We start from the raw sequence: 13183 nt of genomic DNA, 5'->3' as shown, positions 1-13183 counted from the left end.
ATCACTCTTCTCACTGCGCGTGCGCCACCCTTTTGATTATTTGGAATACCCCATTGTCCCTGAGATTTGAACTCGATTGCTAGACTTGGTAATCCGATATCGAATAGCAAGAAGATCAGGCTGGGGATGATGTAGAGAGATAGTCGAATTACTAGGGGCGCAACTAGCTCAAGTTGAAGAGGAGAATAGGATGCGGCGATTGTCGTCCATGCGACCGAGAGGAAGATGAGGTTTAGGCCTGTCGACCATGAGGATAGCATAGGAATGGCCAAGAATGAGCCCAGCGGTAGGGCGATAGGCGCAAGGATGGAGGAAAGTAATGCGCCCATGCCGAAAAGACCCTCAAGTAGGTTTTGAGTATATTCTAGTGATGGAAGGGTAGTAAAATATGTATATGCGCATCGATCATGTGAGGTGGGGATTCTGCGCGCGGTAGATGTTTGTGGGCTTGCGCTTGATTGCGATGTGAGCGATGACGTAGCGGCGGTGCGCGAACTTGGTTCACGCTGCGTCCGCGTGGGAACGCGTCCGCGACGTAAGCGGGGCGCCCATTCTTTCAAGACCCATGCATGTGAATGGACCCTGGAAAACTCCAACCTTCTTTCCGTGAAACAGCACCAGTAACAGTTTATACAAGAGAGCGATGTACTCGCAAAAGCAGAAATCATGTGGCGCTACGCCCATGCGATACGGTCGCTCAGCATTGCCCTTAGATTCTCATCACATAGTGCTGCCTCCCGCATCAATCATCCGCCCTCCGCCGCTGCTACAACCGAGATGTTTATCAGTCCTCCCCTATCGCTGGCACGTTGCGCGACACCTCCATCCACAACCCTCATCCTTTCAGTCTCACGTCTGACCCTCGACCTTCACGCTCTGAGTTCATCCTACTCCGGCAGTCCAAAGTGGCTCCTCATCTCCTCATATTTGATTCTGTATGACTCGGCTTCTTCATACCTTTTCCTCCAGAGTTGTGCTTCTTCCTGAGCTGTCCGCGCTGCGATCTCAGCATCCCGAGCGAGACCTTCCGCGATCATAAGCCGGATGTTGAGATCGAAAAGCTTATTTCGCAGTCCAGAGCCGTCTCGCTCGTCGGCATCGTTCGCTTCATCGAGTGCCACGATCTGGTCTCCACAAGAGTGGACTGGCTGTGGATGTCCAAGTTGGGTCTGTAGCTCAACTTGGGAGCGTAGTATTTGGGTCGTTGTGGGATTATCGATTGGCGGCGGACTGGGCGACGGGCTGCTGAGCACAGTATATGATCGGCTTGGAAGTGGGTCGTTCGCGATTTGCTCGAAAAGGTAGGGAGGCCTCTCGGGATAAGGTGCTGAGCTCGACTGTTAGTTACTCGGAACTTATTGATGGCTGATTTTAGACATACACTGGTAGTTTGCTGGTGCGGCCAGCACACTACCAGCTCCTGGTGGGAAGACCGTAACGGATGGGGTCGGAACCGGTTCTGGTCTCTGCGTAATCGCGTTTGCAATAGCCCGACAAGCGTGAGGAAATCTAGATACGAATCTGTGGAAGACATCCGAGTCGTCGATCACGCCTTTGCTCCAACCATTGGCGAGGAAGTAGTAACGTAACATGGCGTTAAAACAAGCAATTTCTGTTCCGCCTTGGGTCGGCAGGATGACACTGAACGGGAACTTGAACCTCCACCACGAGACGTTCTCTTCGGCGAAGACCATGTGACGAATTTGTTGCTCCCCTTTCCGGTTCTTACCGATGTATCCGAGCTGTATACGGCTGCCTGCTAGCCACGCGAGTACGTCGGCTGGTTTTCCGGTCTTGGTGCGGGTGCTGCCTATCACAAGGCTCTTGAAGTCGTTGTCGTGGTTGTACCCACGGACGATGTTGAACTGTACATGGAACGCTTTCGCATCGGGAAGCTGTCTGAATTGTTCAGGGAAGTCGCGGAGTGCCCATGTCTGAACGTCCTTGAAGGTGAGTCCGGTGGGCGCCATGGTGTTGCTGTGTGCAATTAGAAGGAGTGAGCGTGTTCCTACGATAGTCCTCGCAGGGAAAAACGAAGCTGTAGAAGCTCGCGCCCAAAGTGGGCTCATCTTCATCGTGATATAACGACTGGAGATGCCAAAAGTGGTTAGTGGCCTCACCGAGGCGCGCCAGTGGAAGCGATTGAGGGAGGAGCGATGAGAGGGAAGCAGTGGACAACCCCACTTCATACAGCTACGCCAAAAGTGAGAGAGGACACCTCACTCTAGCATCAGATCTGGGGATTGTGACAGAATTCTGATTTACTTGTTGTGGAAACATGAGCGTGTTTTGCAGCCCTATCGGTAAGTGGTCTTTAGAACCCTCGAGCTTTGGTTCTTGGGCAAGTCGATTGCCTACTGTGCGATCCAACAACGCTTTCTTCTACATTCCGCGCATCTATTCCTTGCCATTGCGATAATATCCCCTTCTTGTCGCACTTTCCACGTTGCGATGGCACCTTCCAAACATTGAGTAAGCCAGACCGCTATCCTTGTACAGAAGAAGACGTCATCTGCAGCAAGCATTACTCCGACTTTCTGTGCCACCCTCAAAACACAAAGCTGTGGCATATGGCAATCGCCAGGCTCAATGAGCCGAGTCCATAGCGATGCGGCGTTTCTCAAACTCTTCTTGCTTGACCAAAGTCTCTTGCTTTCTCATCTGTGTCTCCAGCTCTTCGACCTTCTCCTCTAGCTTCTTGATGTGAGCCACAGCTGACTCATTCGCGACCCTATGCAGAACTGTGGCGTTTTTTGACTTCATAGCAAACTCGATCATGGTATGCAACTTGCCGCCCAGGCCGCTGTTCTCTTTCTTAAGCTCTTCGTGCTCAGTTGTCAGCCTTTCAACCTCACCTTCGAGTAGAGTAAGGTCGTTGAACAGAACTAACACTGCTCCGAGAGCCGTGTTGGTGCGATCTACCTGGACTGCCTTGAAGAAGAAACATTCATTCCAAAGAGTCTGGTGCCGCTGTTCCATGTCATCCCGCTCCTGAGTAATGGCGTCAAGCCGGTCACTCATGACCTTCTCTCTATTCTCTGAAGTAGTCAAGCGTACCTCTAGGGTAGCGAATTTGTCCTCAAGACGCATTGTCTTCTTTTGTCTTACACGCAACTTCTTGATCTCGCGTTGTAGATTGGCGATGTTGGTATCATCGTTGAGGGCGCTGCGCTGCTGGTTCTCGTTCAAGGCACGGCTTGTTGTGTCATTGTCGTTTGTGTTCCCTTCCTCGCCGGATCGCTCGTGAGCGCCGTTGGAATCTTGAGACATGTCAGAGGACTCAGGAAGTCCAGTGATACGTTGTTCGACAGAGCCCGAAGCTTCTTCTGGGGTATTGCCTATTTATGGTCAATGGTTGTGCCATCGGGAAGAAGAAAAGTTCATTTCTGACTTACGCTCCTCCAACATCTTCTGATGTTGGCGATGACATGCGCGTGCGAAGTTCCATTTGAACATCTGATCATCACATTCTAGAGCCTTTACCACCCCTTTCGCCGCAAGGTAGTATCTGATGGTCGCCTCTATCTCAAGCGCGATCTCGACAGGGGTGGGGCATTGACGGTTACCCAGCGAACACGAAGCGAACGCGTCCAAGAACGTCGGCCCATAATCTTTGAGCCATTTGAGCAAGTCGAACTTGCCGCCAATTTGCTCACCACGGATCGGACAGGCCATCAGCGAAGACTCTTGAATGAATGCAAGCACAGTGATCTCTCCAGTGCCAGGACAGAGCCGCTCGGCGGCCGTGCAAGATGGGTCGAAGCTCGTGAATGCGATGGCTTTTAAGATTGTGGATGTCTCAGCAATATCCAGAAAATAGGTCTCAAGATCGTCCGGGTCAGGCAGTGTCTCGAATTCGACAGGGCAGATGGTCCTCGCCCATTCACAAACCGCCAGAGCATCCTTGAGCTGACACTGAGGCGTTTCAGGAACCAGCATGATAGCACCGGGTAGCGAACGTCGGGTATTCGGTGTAAGAAGGCGATGCTGGACGGCGATGAATATCGTTCAATCTAGTGTCAAGGGCGAGGAGACTGTGCGAGACTAGTAGAATGTGTGGCCGTTTGCACTGCGCGCTCGGTCACCGCTTTTCAAACATTCCGCGCGAGCGCAATGCTGCTTTAGGAAGGGGCGTGTAGAGCAACTAGTCCAAATCTCCATGCCGTATATGCACAATTCGTGATTTCCGTCTTCTTTCTACGTCTTCACTGAGCTCTAATGGGAGGGCATCTTGATAACAGCCTCCGATGTACTGCCACGCTCAGCCACTGCTAGGTCATACTAGTTGAATATCAGTGAAAGCACTTGAATGCCGATAATGCCAGGCATATTGGAGTTCCATACGGGGGCCGAGGTCAGGTATGCGGTAACTTCCAGTAAGGATATTGCCGCCGCTCCTACGGAGCAGCCCGAGAACCTCCCGGCTCCTGTTTCGTCTGCCAGTTCCGAGCCGTCTGAGACTACGTCGGCGCCTCCGTGGGACGATTCGTCGTCATCGAGAAGGGCGCGTAGAATGCTCTAGGCTGTCCTTTCGGTAGTATATTGATATGGAAGTCGGGACAGTAGCGAGCTTACGGTATGCCTAGATTCTGTTGCTGATCTCACATGTTCGTGCGTAGTTCTCTGCCATTTTGACCTGAAGAGTGGACTACGAGTGAGGTGGCTCAATCAATAGAGAGATAGACATCCCCAGGTAGTCATAGACGTGGGAAGTAGACTCGCGTGTTTTGGCTTCCGAAGGGGAGAGAGAGAGAGAGAGAGCGAGAGCGAGAGACTGCTGTTGCCAGTAAAATTGACATCGTAGTCTACCTAGGTAATAGTTTACAGACGCGATACTAATCAGGCTATGCTTCGCTCTGCCAGGAGCCTATCCTAATTCAAGTGGTGTATTCTCTACCTGCGCGTACCTAGTGGGGAGGATGCAAGGTGCACAAATATGCATATGATCAAAGTGAGGAAAGAGATAGAACACCATAGATGCTTGAGAGATGGCGCGCAGCCCAGCAGGCCGATTAACGGCGGGCGATGCCCGCCTGGCTAACTTGTAGCATCTATGAACACGTCGCTTTGTAATGAACACGCCCTATCGGGTTGACACAATGCTGGCGCGCCCTACGAAGTACATCTTCATAGAGGCCGATGCAGTAATTCATCAGAAATGGAAGGCGACTGCGTCTGCCGCGTCGAAATGGAAGTCGCGAACTGAGACGATAATGACGTGTGCGGGGAGCGGGGGTGTCACCTCGCAGATCACTCGGAATTAACGCCGTGTCCGAGAGTATTTATCATCAACGGGTATGCCTCTCTTGAGATAGCTTGCTTATATTGAGCCGACCACCAGCCCATCTTTTGTGATTCATGACGCTGGCATCACACACTCTGCGCTCGACGAATCTACTCTCCAGATCGACAACACGACTTGCAGCCATCAATTCGCACATTGCTCCAAGAGCATCCATCATCAGAACCATGTCTTCACTCCCAAAGACTATGAAGGCCGTGTACATCGAGAAGACCGGTGGAACGGAAGTCCTGCAGTACAAGACTGATGTACCGGTTCCAGAGCCCAAGGAAGGCGAGGTCCTGGTCAAGAACGAGTTCATCGGCATCAACTACATCGACACGTGAGCACCCCTATCCACCTGCTCAGAAACCAAGATTTCATGCTAATCTGTGGCCAGCTACTTCCGCTCTGGTGTATACAAGCCACCGCAGTTCCCGTATGTTCTCGGTCGGGAAGGCGCTGGAACCGTCGCTTCCGTCGGACCCAACGCACCTTCTGATCTCAAACCGGGTGCGCGCGTAGCCTACATGGCGCAATCCGCGTACGCAGAGTATACTGCTGCACCAGCGAACTACACAATTCCGCTCCCTGATTCCATCTCCACCAAGACAGCCGCTGCCTCGCTCCTCCAGGCACTAACCGCCGTGACCTTGATCCGTGATGCTTACGAAGTTAAGGAAGGCGACTGGATTCTCGTTACCGCTGCAGCTGGTGGCGTAGGTTTATGGCTGTGCCAGTTGCTGAAGGCTGTCGGCGCAAGAGTCATCGCTACAGCTAGCACAGAAGAGAAGAGGAATCTGGCAAAGCAGAACGGCGCAGAGGTGCTACTGGAATACCACGAGGACAACCGAGACGTTTTCGTGAAGAAAGTCCTAGAGACTACTGGGGGCGAGGGTGTGCATGCAGTCTTCGACTCTGTGGGCAAGTCCACCTTTGACAGCTCGTTGTCTGTCGTAAGGAGGAAGGGTACGATGTGCTCGTTTGGAAACGCATCGGGACCAGTTGAGGGTTTCGCTCTTGCGTGAGTCTTTCTTGTACTATTCATGAGGAAAAGTAGCTGACACATCGTCTAGTCGCTTGTCAGCAAAGAACGTGAAGCTTGTCCGCCCTACGCTATTTAACTACATCGCCACTCGCGAAGAACTGCAGACGGCGGCAAAGGAACTGTGGAACTTCATCGAGAAGGACGGACTAAATGTCAAGATTCACGACGTGTATCCGTTGAGCGAGATTGTGCGTGCGACCCAGGACATCGAGAGCAGGAAGACAACTGGAAAACTGGTGTTGACACCGTAATTGGCGGGCTCGTGAGAAAGTATCACGAACTGGCTTTATGAAGGGCGTGGGAGAATTTTATCAGCTCAGCGCTTCCAGGAATCAAACACTCTGCACATCGAATACAAAGATTGAAAGCCTTTTCCCTTGAAGCTCAGTTGACGCCATCGTTATGCACCGTATTCCGCCCGACGCCAAATTCCATGTAATGCATGCTGCAGAAATCCACCAAACTCCTCGTGAAGATGAAGAGCACCCTCAGCCCATATTACCGACCATCTCCTCAAGCTCTACGCGCTGTGACTGAGCCACTCCCGAGTCCCTGCTCATAAGTACGCTAGCGATTTCGTTGGCATGGCAAGTACATTGCTCGCAACCATCGACACAGCTCACATCAACTGGCGTATGCAGCTCAGATGAAGTCATCGCTGCAAACAAGAGAGTCAGCTGGCTCCGCTAGTAGATATTCAGTATGCTGATGGAGATGTTGGGGAGTTGCAGGGTAGGAAGACTTACGATCTTGAACGGCGTAGCTGTCGTGGTGGACATCCTGAGCATCTTCCTGGTGGTCAAGCGATTCCTGGGCGTCGACGAAAGAGTCCTCGCCGTCGTCGTTGGTCTCTTCCTTCTTGACGATATCCTTGGGCCTAGGCTTGGGGATGACCTTCATCTTTTTCTTGCCGATCTTCGCGCGCTTGGGCTTGGTATCTAGGAGCTCATCGTCCTCACCTTCGCCCTCGTTGTCTGGCTCAGGCTTGACCTCGGCTTCCTCATCGGTAGCGGCGAGCTTCTTCTTCGGCGAGGCACGCTTGCGCTTACTGACCGGGCTAGTTTGAACGTCGTCCTGATCGTCGCCGGAAGAAGTGGTAGCCTTGCGAGGCTTCCTGGCGGCCGACTTCGGAGTACCCTTGGCCTTGGTGGGTGTGTTCTTGACGGGCGAGCGAGGAGTGCCTGCATCGGGAGCGGTTTCGTTGTCCTCGAATACCTTCTTCATGCGAGAATAGCGCTTGGACGCCGCTCCAGAAGTAGTATTGGCCTTGGCTGCGATTTCACTCCAGTTTGGGGGCTAAGAAATTATTGTTAGTGGCTGCTGGTTTCTCGAACTATGTGGCTGAACGTGAATTGGTGCTCACCTGAGTTCGCTTATGGTGCTTGACACAAAGCCAGAGGAACTGGTACGTTGTACCTCCGGGAACCTCGTTTCTGTCCATGGACTGCTTAAGACGCGACCATCGCTTTGTCACGGCGCTTTTGTTGAGGTCGAGCGCGGCGGAGACGGCATCCCAATCAATCTACAATGAGTTAGTATACGGGACTTGAATGAAGATGCAAACCAAAAAGGGAGACGATGAGACTTACGACAGGGCTGCCATCGTTGGTTAGGACCAAGTATAGATAATTGATATTCTCTGCTTCGGTAGGCATCTTGGAGGTGGTAGTCGAACAGAATCTTGATGCGGGGAAACTGTTGGCAGATTTGGTATGAGTTGGAGTGTCGTTGTCCTAATCTCACGCGAAATTGTTGAATGTAGGAGTGAGAGAGGCAACTGACAATTGAAGTCAGCTATAGACCCACATTCCCTTGGTGAAGGCGAGATCTCACAAGGCAACGACAACAGGCGACACGCTAACACACTTAGCGCCGTTTTCCAAGCCAACGTAGAGAAATAGTAGTGAGGAAGAGTCTGGGAGAGTCTTGGTGAGAGTGGTAGGCGGCTATGGATGAGGTAGTAGCGGCGGAGGTTGACAAAGAAAAGCACATGCTGCTGCGACGATGGACGCCAAACGCCAACGGTCATGTTGAAAATGTTTGCTGTTTGCGAGGCGTGGTGTTCCATTGTTGAACGCAACCCCAATGCTTAAGACACTCCTAAACCTACAGGCTGATCTTCTTCGCCGTCCTGTTCACTGATTCCATTCCCAACCAACTCAGTGAAATCCAGTCCAACCTCCCTCAGCATCTCAGCATGTTCATGTGCCAATCTCAAGCACTCGTTCCACACATTGCCGCCTTCATCCACGCTACTTAGCTGCCTTTTTAATAGTATGTTGAATTGGTCGATGTGCTCTTTTGACCACTTGACGCACGCGGACATGAGCTGTTGTGGGAAGCACTTCTGATACATGTCGACAGTGTTCTTGATGATGGTGAAATAGATATAGGAGATCTGGAAGATATAGTCTGGGAGATTGCCTTCGAATATGCATTGCCTGAAAGGGTCAGTGGATAATTTGGACTTTGGTGGAGTGGAGACATACCGCGTGCGAGTTCTGATCAGGTTACCGCGAGCTTCCAGATAGGCTTCTCGTGCGCGGTCTTCGAAGCCTAGTTGGACTACCCAACTCACGTGTTGCCTGACAGAGGTGAACCAGTTGTTGTGCTCTACCATGTGCTTGACCAAAACATTCGCAAGCTTCGCAGCGCGCTCATTGACCTTGTAGGTAACGATTGTCTTGGCCATCTCATTGCTTCTAATGTTCTTTGCAAGTGCCTTAAGCCGATCCACTTTCAGGACTGCCTCCTGGAAATGTTGAAGCGCGATCTCAATATCTAAATCGTCTAGTTGACTTTCTACCCATCGGATATTGCGCTGTTGTCCATCAATGTCAACAAAAGTACTGACTTGTTCGTTATTGATGCCGTCTGAGAGATTGTCCAACAACTCTGTCCTGTTCATGAAAGCAGGGTCGCGTGAAAGAAGGTGGCTGTAGGAATCTTGCGTTCGGTCTTTCTCCTGCACATCCGCTTCTTGGCTCTTGCGCAGGTCATCCTTCGTCTTGCGGAAAGTAGCCACGAAAGCGGATTTATCACCACTGTCTTCCTTCTTGGTGTCGTATGTGAAAGACTCAGATCCAGCGCGTATGATGATGCGCTCTTCTGGCGTCCTAATCACTTGGGTATCCTGTAGGGGAAAACATCTCTGGGCAGTAAACTCCATATTCGCCCTGTTGCCATCACGCTGTCCAGGAACATCGTTGCGTGCCTTTTTTTCTGATGCGATAAGGAGATGATCATTCAGTAGCAGTAGTCTCACTCTTCGCCTTGCCTTGAGGGTTGCAGAGTCCAGTTCGAACCATCTCGTTGACTTCCAAACGATATATCGTCCGGGGATAGGTGGTAGATACTTCTGCGAGCCCTCAACGTCCCTGTAAAGCTGCTGTAGCTGGCCTGCGCGCAATTGATTGAGATCTCCGATCGAACTTCGGTTAGCTCTTCGCGAGCTCGCGGTGTCATTGGCGGCACCCGTAGCTGATGCTGTCTGCTCCAAGGTCGTTGTCAGGTCAGACATCAACTGACGAAGCGTCCGCATCTCGCCCTTGAGCTTCTCTGCTTCTTTACTGATCTTGATAAACTGTGTGCGGTTTTGGTATACGTTGTGCTGGAGGTCGAGTGATGTACGATGCTTTGTCTTGCGCAGCTCGTCCTGGTAGCGGCTGATGTCTGCTTCAGAAGCGTCTGCGAGAATAGTTGATACATCTGTGCGAGTCAGCATGTATGCAACCAAATCACCAAATGTTGGCCTTACATCGCTCTACTTCCAGGTTGGGGTCCCGCAATGCGCGCGGGTCGACTTGCAGGACCCGTCCATTGGAGCTTCCGGGCGGCCGTCCCTCTCTCGTCTGGCTCTTCTCTCTGTACTGAACGGGCATTTGCGGCATCTGCGGCATAGGCTCCCCATTCCCAAAATCGCTAGGAAGCGTCGTGATCTTCTGGGAGTACCTCCTCTTGACGAGATCCGCCGTCTTATCTGGCCGCTGCGGTCTTGGCTGCGATGGAGGGCCATCCTGTCTGGTCCTCGATCGGCTGGATTCGTTCGAAGGGCGCCCGGAGCTTGGGAGTGAAGCGGCGGCAGCAGCAGCGACGCCTGCGGGCATGGGCGCACTAATCTGTCGCGGCGCGCTGATGGTGGGCGGCGGCGCGTTCTTCTTGCTCTTGTCCCCCCGCTTCTTGCGGAGAGAGATGCCCTTCTGTTTCTCTGACATCTTGCCTGCAAGATCCACCGAATATTGTGGTGTAGGAGCGCAGCACTTTATACAAGGATGAAACGGAACAGGTGCCCTAGAGCCTACATCAGCATGAGAACGAAAGCTAGCCAACCCCAACGCAATGTAGGCTTCCAGGTCATTTACCTCTAACACTCGTCCAATTCCTGCGTCGAGTGGGCCGGGAGTGGAGTTGTGGTCAGTGGTAGCGAGGGCAGCTGCGCCATGAGTGCGCGTCCGTGGATGTTGACAGGTACTCGTAGAGCCCCGTCATGCGTGGAGCCGCGGTCTCGAGTGTGAGCTCGGGCCCACTTTGGTGAATCGTGCCTTCCCTGAACACTGAGAAAAAGTTAAACACCACACCACATCACCGCCATCACCTGCCGCCAATTCAAAGGGCTCCAGCTGCTCCTTCCCCGCCTAATTGCGCTTTTCACTCCCACGAATCGCACCACCATCATGTCCAACTCGTCGTTAAAACCATCGACCATTGCGGCCATTAGCGCCGGCACCATCGTCACAGGCCTTCTCGCATACGCCGCCTACTTCGACTACAAGCGACGAAATGACCCCGGCTTCCGCAAGCAGCTCAAGAAGGAGTCGAAGCGAACAGAGCGGGCGGCCAAGGAGGAGGCCGAGGCACAAGGCGCCGAGCAGAAGAAGGCGATCCGAGAGGCGGTAGAGCGGGCAAACGAGGAGGGCTTCCCCAAGGACCCCGAGGAGGTCGAGGCGTACTTTATGCAAGAGGTTGCGCAGGGAGAAGGAATGGTGCAGAAGGGTATGGTTATGTACGGCCCTCTTGGTGGGACGTGGTGCTAATTGTTTGCCAGGTGCGGACAACGTCGAGGCGGCGCTATGCTTCTACCGCGCATTGAAGGTCTACCCCAACCCGCGGGAATTGATCAACATCTACGATAAGACCGTTCCCAAGGTACGTTGCTGCTCTTCGCCATGAACTGGCGACGGCCCGCTAACACCCGACAGCCCGTCCTCGACATTCTCGCCGAGATGATCGCAGTTGACACGTCAATCCCCGTCGGCGGCAGCAAGACGCCGTCTGAGGCTGGCTCGGCAGGCGACCTCGAGTAAAACACTGCGACGATAGTACTTCGATAAATTCAGCAAGCATTCTTGGACCCCGCTCCACATGATAACGGCCCCTGTAATATTCTTGTATATGGATCAGCATCGGCGCAGTCGGTCAATTCTACGGCCGGCGTTCTGGTTGAGCATGATTCATGTGGCTGGGGCGGCGTTGGGATAGATGCGGGCTTCCAATGCATACAATCCAAACAGCACTCGGCATCTCTCCATTGACGTCATGCAGTGGTACGCATGGGTACGCACTGGTATACTACAGATTACGTTTCCGACGTTAAGATGCATGCGGCCCATGCCCGAACGCCTTGCTGACAATGACTTTCTCAGACTTGCAAAACATCATCCCAAATAATTACAGTACGCCCTTAAGCGAATGAACCGAAGTTGATTGCCAAACGGCTATGTCTTGTTTAACATGAGCACGAGTTTTCTTGCGGTGGCTGGCTGGGGTTGATGTTCACGTCGATCACTGCATCTTGGATTAGCATGGCGTTCACCGCAACGATGTGTACGTCGAGACGTACTCTGACTCTGCCCTTGTTGGCCTTCGCCCTCCATGCCCGGTAGCGCCTGCGCAATTCTCTTGAACAGCGCCTTTACGTTGTGTCCGACCTTCGCGCTCGTCTCGATGAACATCAAGTTGTTCTTCTTGGCTTCTTCTTCACCCTGCGCCGTTGTAACCTCGCGCTTGTCGTTCAAGTCGGTCTTGTTGCCCACGAGCACAATAATGACATCGTTGCCGCGCTCGCCTCTGACATCGTCTACCCATTTTCTTGTGTTTTCAAACGTCTTCTTGTTTGTGATGTCGTATACAACCACGGCTACGCTAGAATCGCGGATGTAGGAGGGAATCAGGGAGCGGAATCGTTCCTGGCCGGCGGTATCCCAGAGCTGCAGGCGGACAGTCCGATCCTCGAGGTACATGGTCTGCGGCGAAGATTAGATGTTGCATTGGATTGCCATATCTATGGCGGCTTTGCAGCGAGCATACCTTGCTTAGAAAGTCGATGCCGATGGTGGCTTGGTAGGTGTTGTCGAACGAGTCGTACATGAAGCGGGTAATTAGAGACGTCTTTCCCACTGCGAAGGTCGATTAGCACGTGTGTCGCAAACCGCTATATCTGCGATAGTATGCATACCACTTTGTTCGCCCAGGAATACGAGCCTGCAGCCGGTTAGTATACGAAGTTGGTCTCCGCCGCGGAGGACAGCTCACTTGAACTTCTTGAGCGGGTTTGAGTAGCCTGACTGCGCCATTGTGACTGGAGGTTGTAGATTTTGAGAATATCGGAAGTCTCGAAATGTGTTATCGCAGAGGACCAGAAGCAATATCCCGGCCGTGTGTCTTGGTGGGGTGTCGTGTCTGAATAGGAGTGTCGGTCGAATCTGGAGGCCTGGCACCCTGGCGGCCAACACCGACTACCGAGTGCAGCAGGGGTCCTGGTGGGTCCAGCCCGTGCGCCGCTTTGCTGGTCGGAATTTTGGGTCGAACTTTTTGCGACAACGAACAACCCCACAACTACTTCGCGCACGGCAACC

At 52.7% G+C, this 13183-nt stretch overlaps 7 protein-coding genes across 7 annotated transcripts; 2 read left to right on the top strand and 5 right to left on the bottom strand.

The window, feature by feature from the left end:
- Positions 1-887: 887 nt before the first annotated feature.
- On the bottom strand, positions 888-1970 carry J4E85_002140 (uncharacterized protein; the record flags this gene model as incomplete). Its single annotated transcript, XM_051466420.1, has 2 exons — positions 888-1327; positions 1382-1970. The coding sequence occupies 2 exons, from the start codon at positions 1968-1970 to the stop codon at positions 888-890; spliced, it is 1029 nt and encodes a 342-aa protein (XP_051329275.1).
- Positions 1971-2586: 616 nt separating this feature from the next.
- Positions 2587-3939, bottom strand: J4E85_002139 (uncharacterized protein; the record flags this gene model as incomplete). The annotated part of the gene is made up of 2 exons (XM_051466419.1): positions 2587-3338; positions 3396-3939. 2 exons carry the CDS (start codon positions 3937-3939, stop codon positions 2587-2589), a joined length of 1296 nt encoding a protein of 431 aa, XP_051329274.1.
- A 1530-nt stretch (positions 3940-5469) lies between these two features.
- Positions 5470-6580, top strand: J4E85_002138 (uncharacterized protein; the record flags this gene model as incomplete). Its single annotated transcript, XM_051466418.1, has 3 exons — positions 5470-5624; positions 5682-6305; positions 6358-6580. The coding sequence occupies 3 exons, from the start codon at positions 5470-5472 to the stop codon at positions 6578-6580; spliced, it is 1002 nt and encodes a 333-aa protein (XP_051329273.1).
- A 391-nt stretch (positions 6581-6971) lies between these two features.
- On the bottom strand, positions 6972-7984 carry J4E85_002137 (uncharacterized protein; the record flags this gene model as incomplete). The annotated part of the gene is made up of 4 exons (XM_051466417.1): positions 6972-7015; positions 7076-7625; positions 7693-7851; positions 7919-7984. The coding sequence occupies 4 exons, from the start codon at positions 7982-7984 to the stop codon at positions 6972-6974; spliced, it is 819 nt and encodes a 272-aa protein (XP_051329272.1).
- Positions 7985-8418: 434 nt separating this feature from the next.
- Positions 8419-10543, bottom strand: J4E85_002136 (uncharacterized protein; the record flags this gene model as incomplete). The annotated part of the gene is made up of 2 exons (XM_051466416.1): positions 8419-10037; positions 10087-10543. The coding sequence occupies 2 exons, from the start codon at positions 10541-10543 to the stop codon at positions 8419-8421; spliced, it is 2076 nt and encodes a 691-aa protein (XP_051329271.1).
- Positions 10544-11002: 459 nt separating this feature from the next.
- J4E85_002135 (uncharacterized protein) lies at positions 11003-11632 on the top strand (the record flags this gene model as incomplete). The annotated part of the gene is made up of 3 exons (XM_051466415.1): positions 11003-11321; positions 11374-11474; positions 11528-11632. 3 exons carry the CDS (start codon positions 11003-11005, stop codon positions 11630-11632), a joined length of 525 nt encoding a protein of 174 aa, XP_051329270.1.
- A 422-nt stretch (positions 11633-12054) lies between these two features.
- Positions 12055-12901, bottom strand: RAB6B (Ras- protein Rab-6B; the record flags this gene model as incomplete). The annotated part of the gene is made up of 5 exons (XM_051466414.1): positions 12055-12113; positions 12169-12571; positions 12636-12724; positions 12784-12809; positions 12861-12901. The coding sequence occupies 5 exons, from the start codon at positions 12899-12901 to the stop codon at positions 12055-12057; spliced, it is 618 nt and encodes a 205-aa protein (XP_051329269.1).
- Positions 12902-13183: the final 282 nt, after the last annotated feature.

The sequence above is a fragment of the Alternaria conjuncta genome, assembly GCF_024043145.1.
Source record: "Alternaria conjuncta strain BMP 0040 chromosome Unknown scaffold_3, whole genome shotgun sequence".
In the NCBI taxonomy this organism is placed as follows: domain Eukaryota; kingdom Fungi; phylum Ascomycota; class Dothideomycetes; order Pleosporales; family Pleosporaceae; genus Alternaria; species Alternaria conjuncta.
Note: the sequence above shows the minus strand (reverse complement) of the source record. Positions and strands in the feature narration are given on the sequence as shown.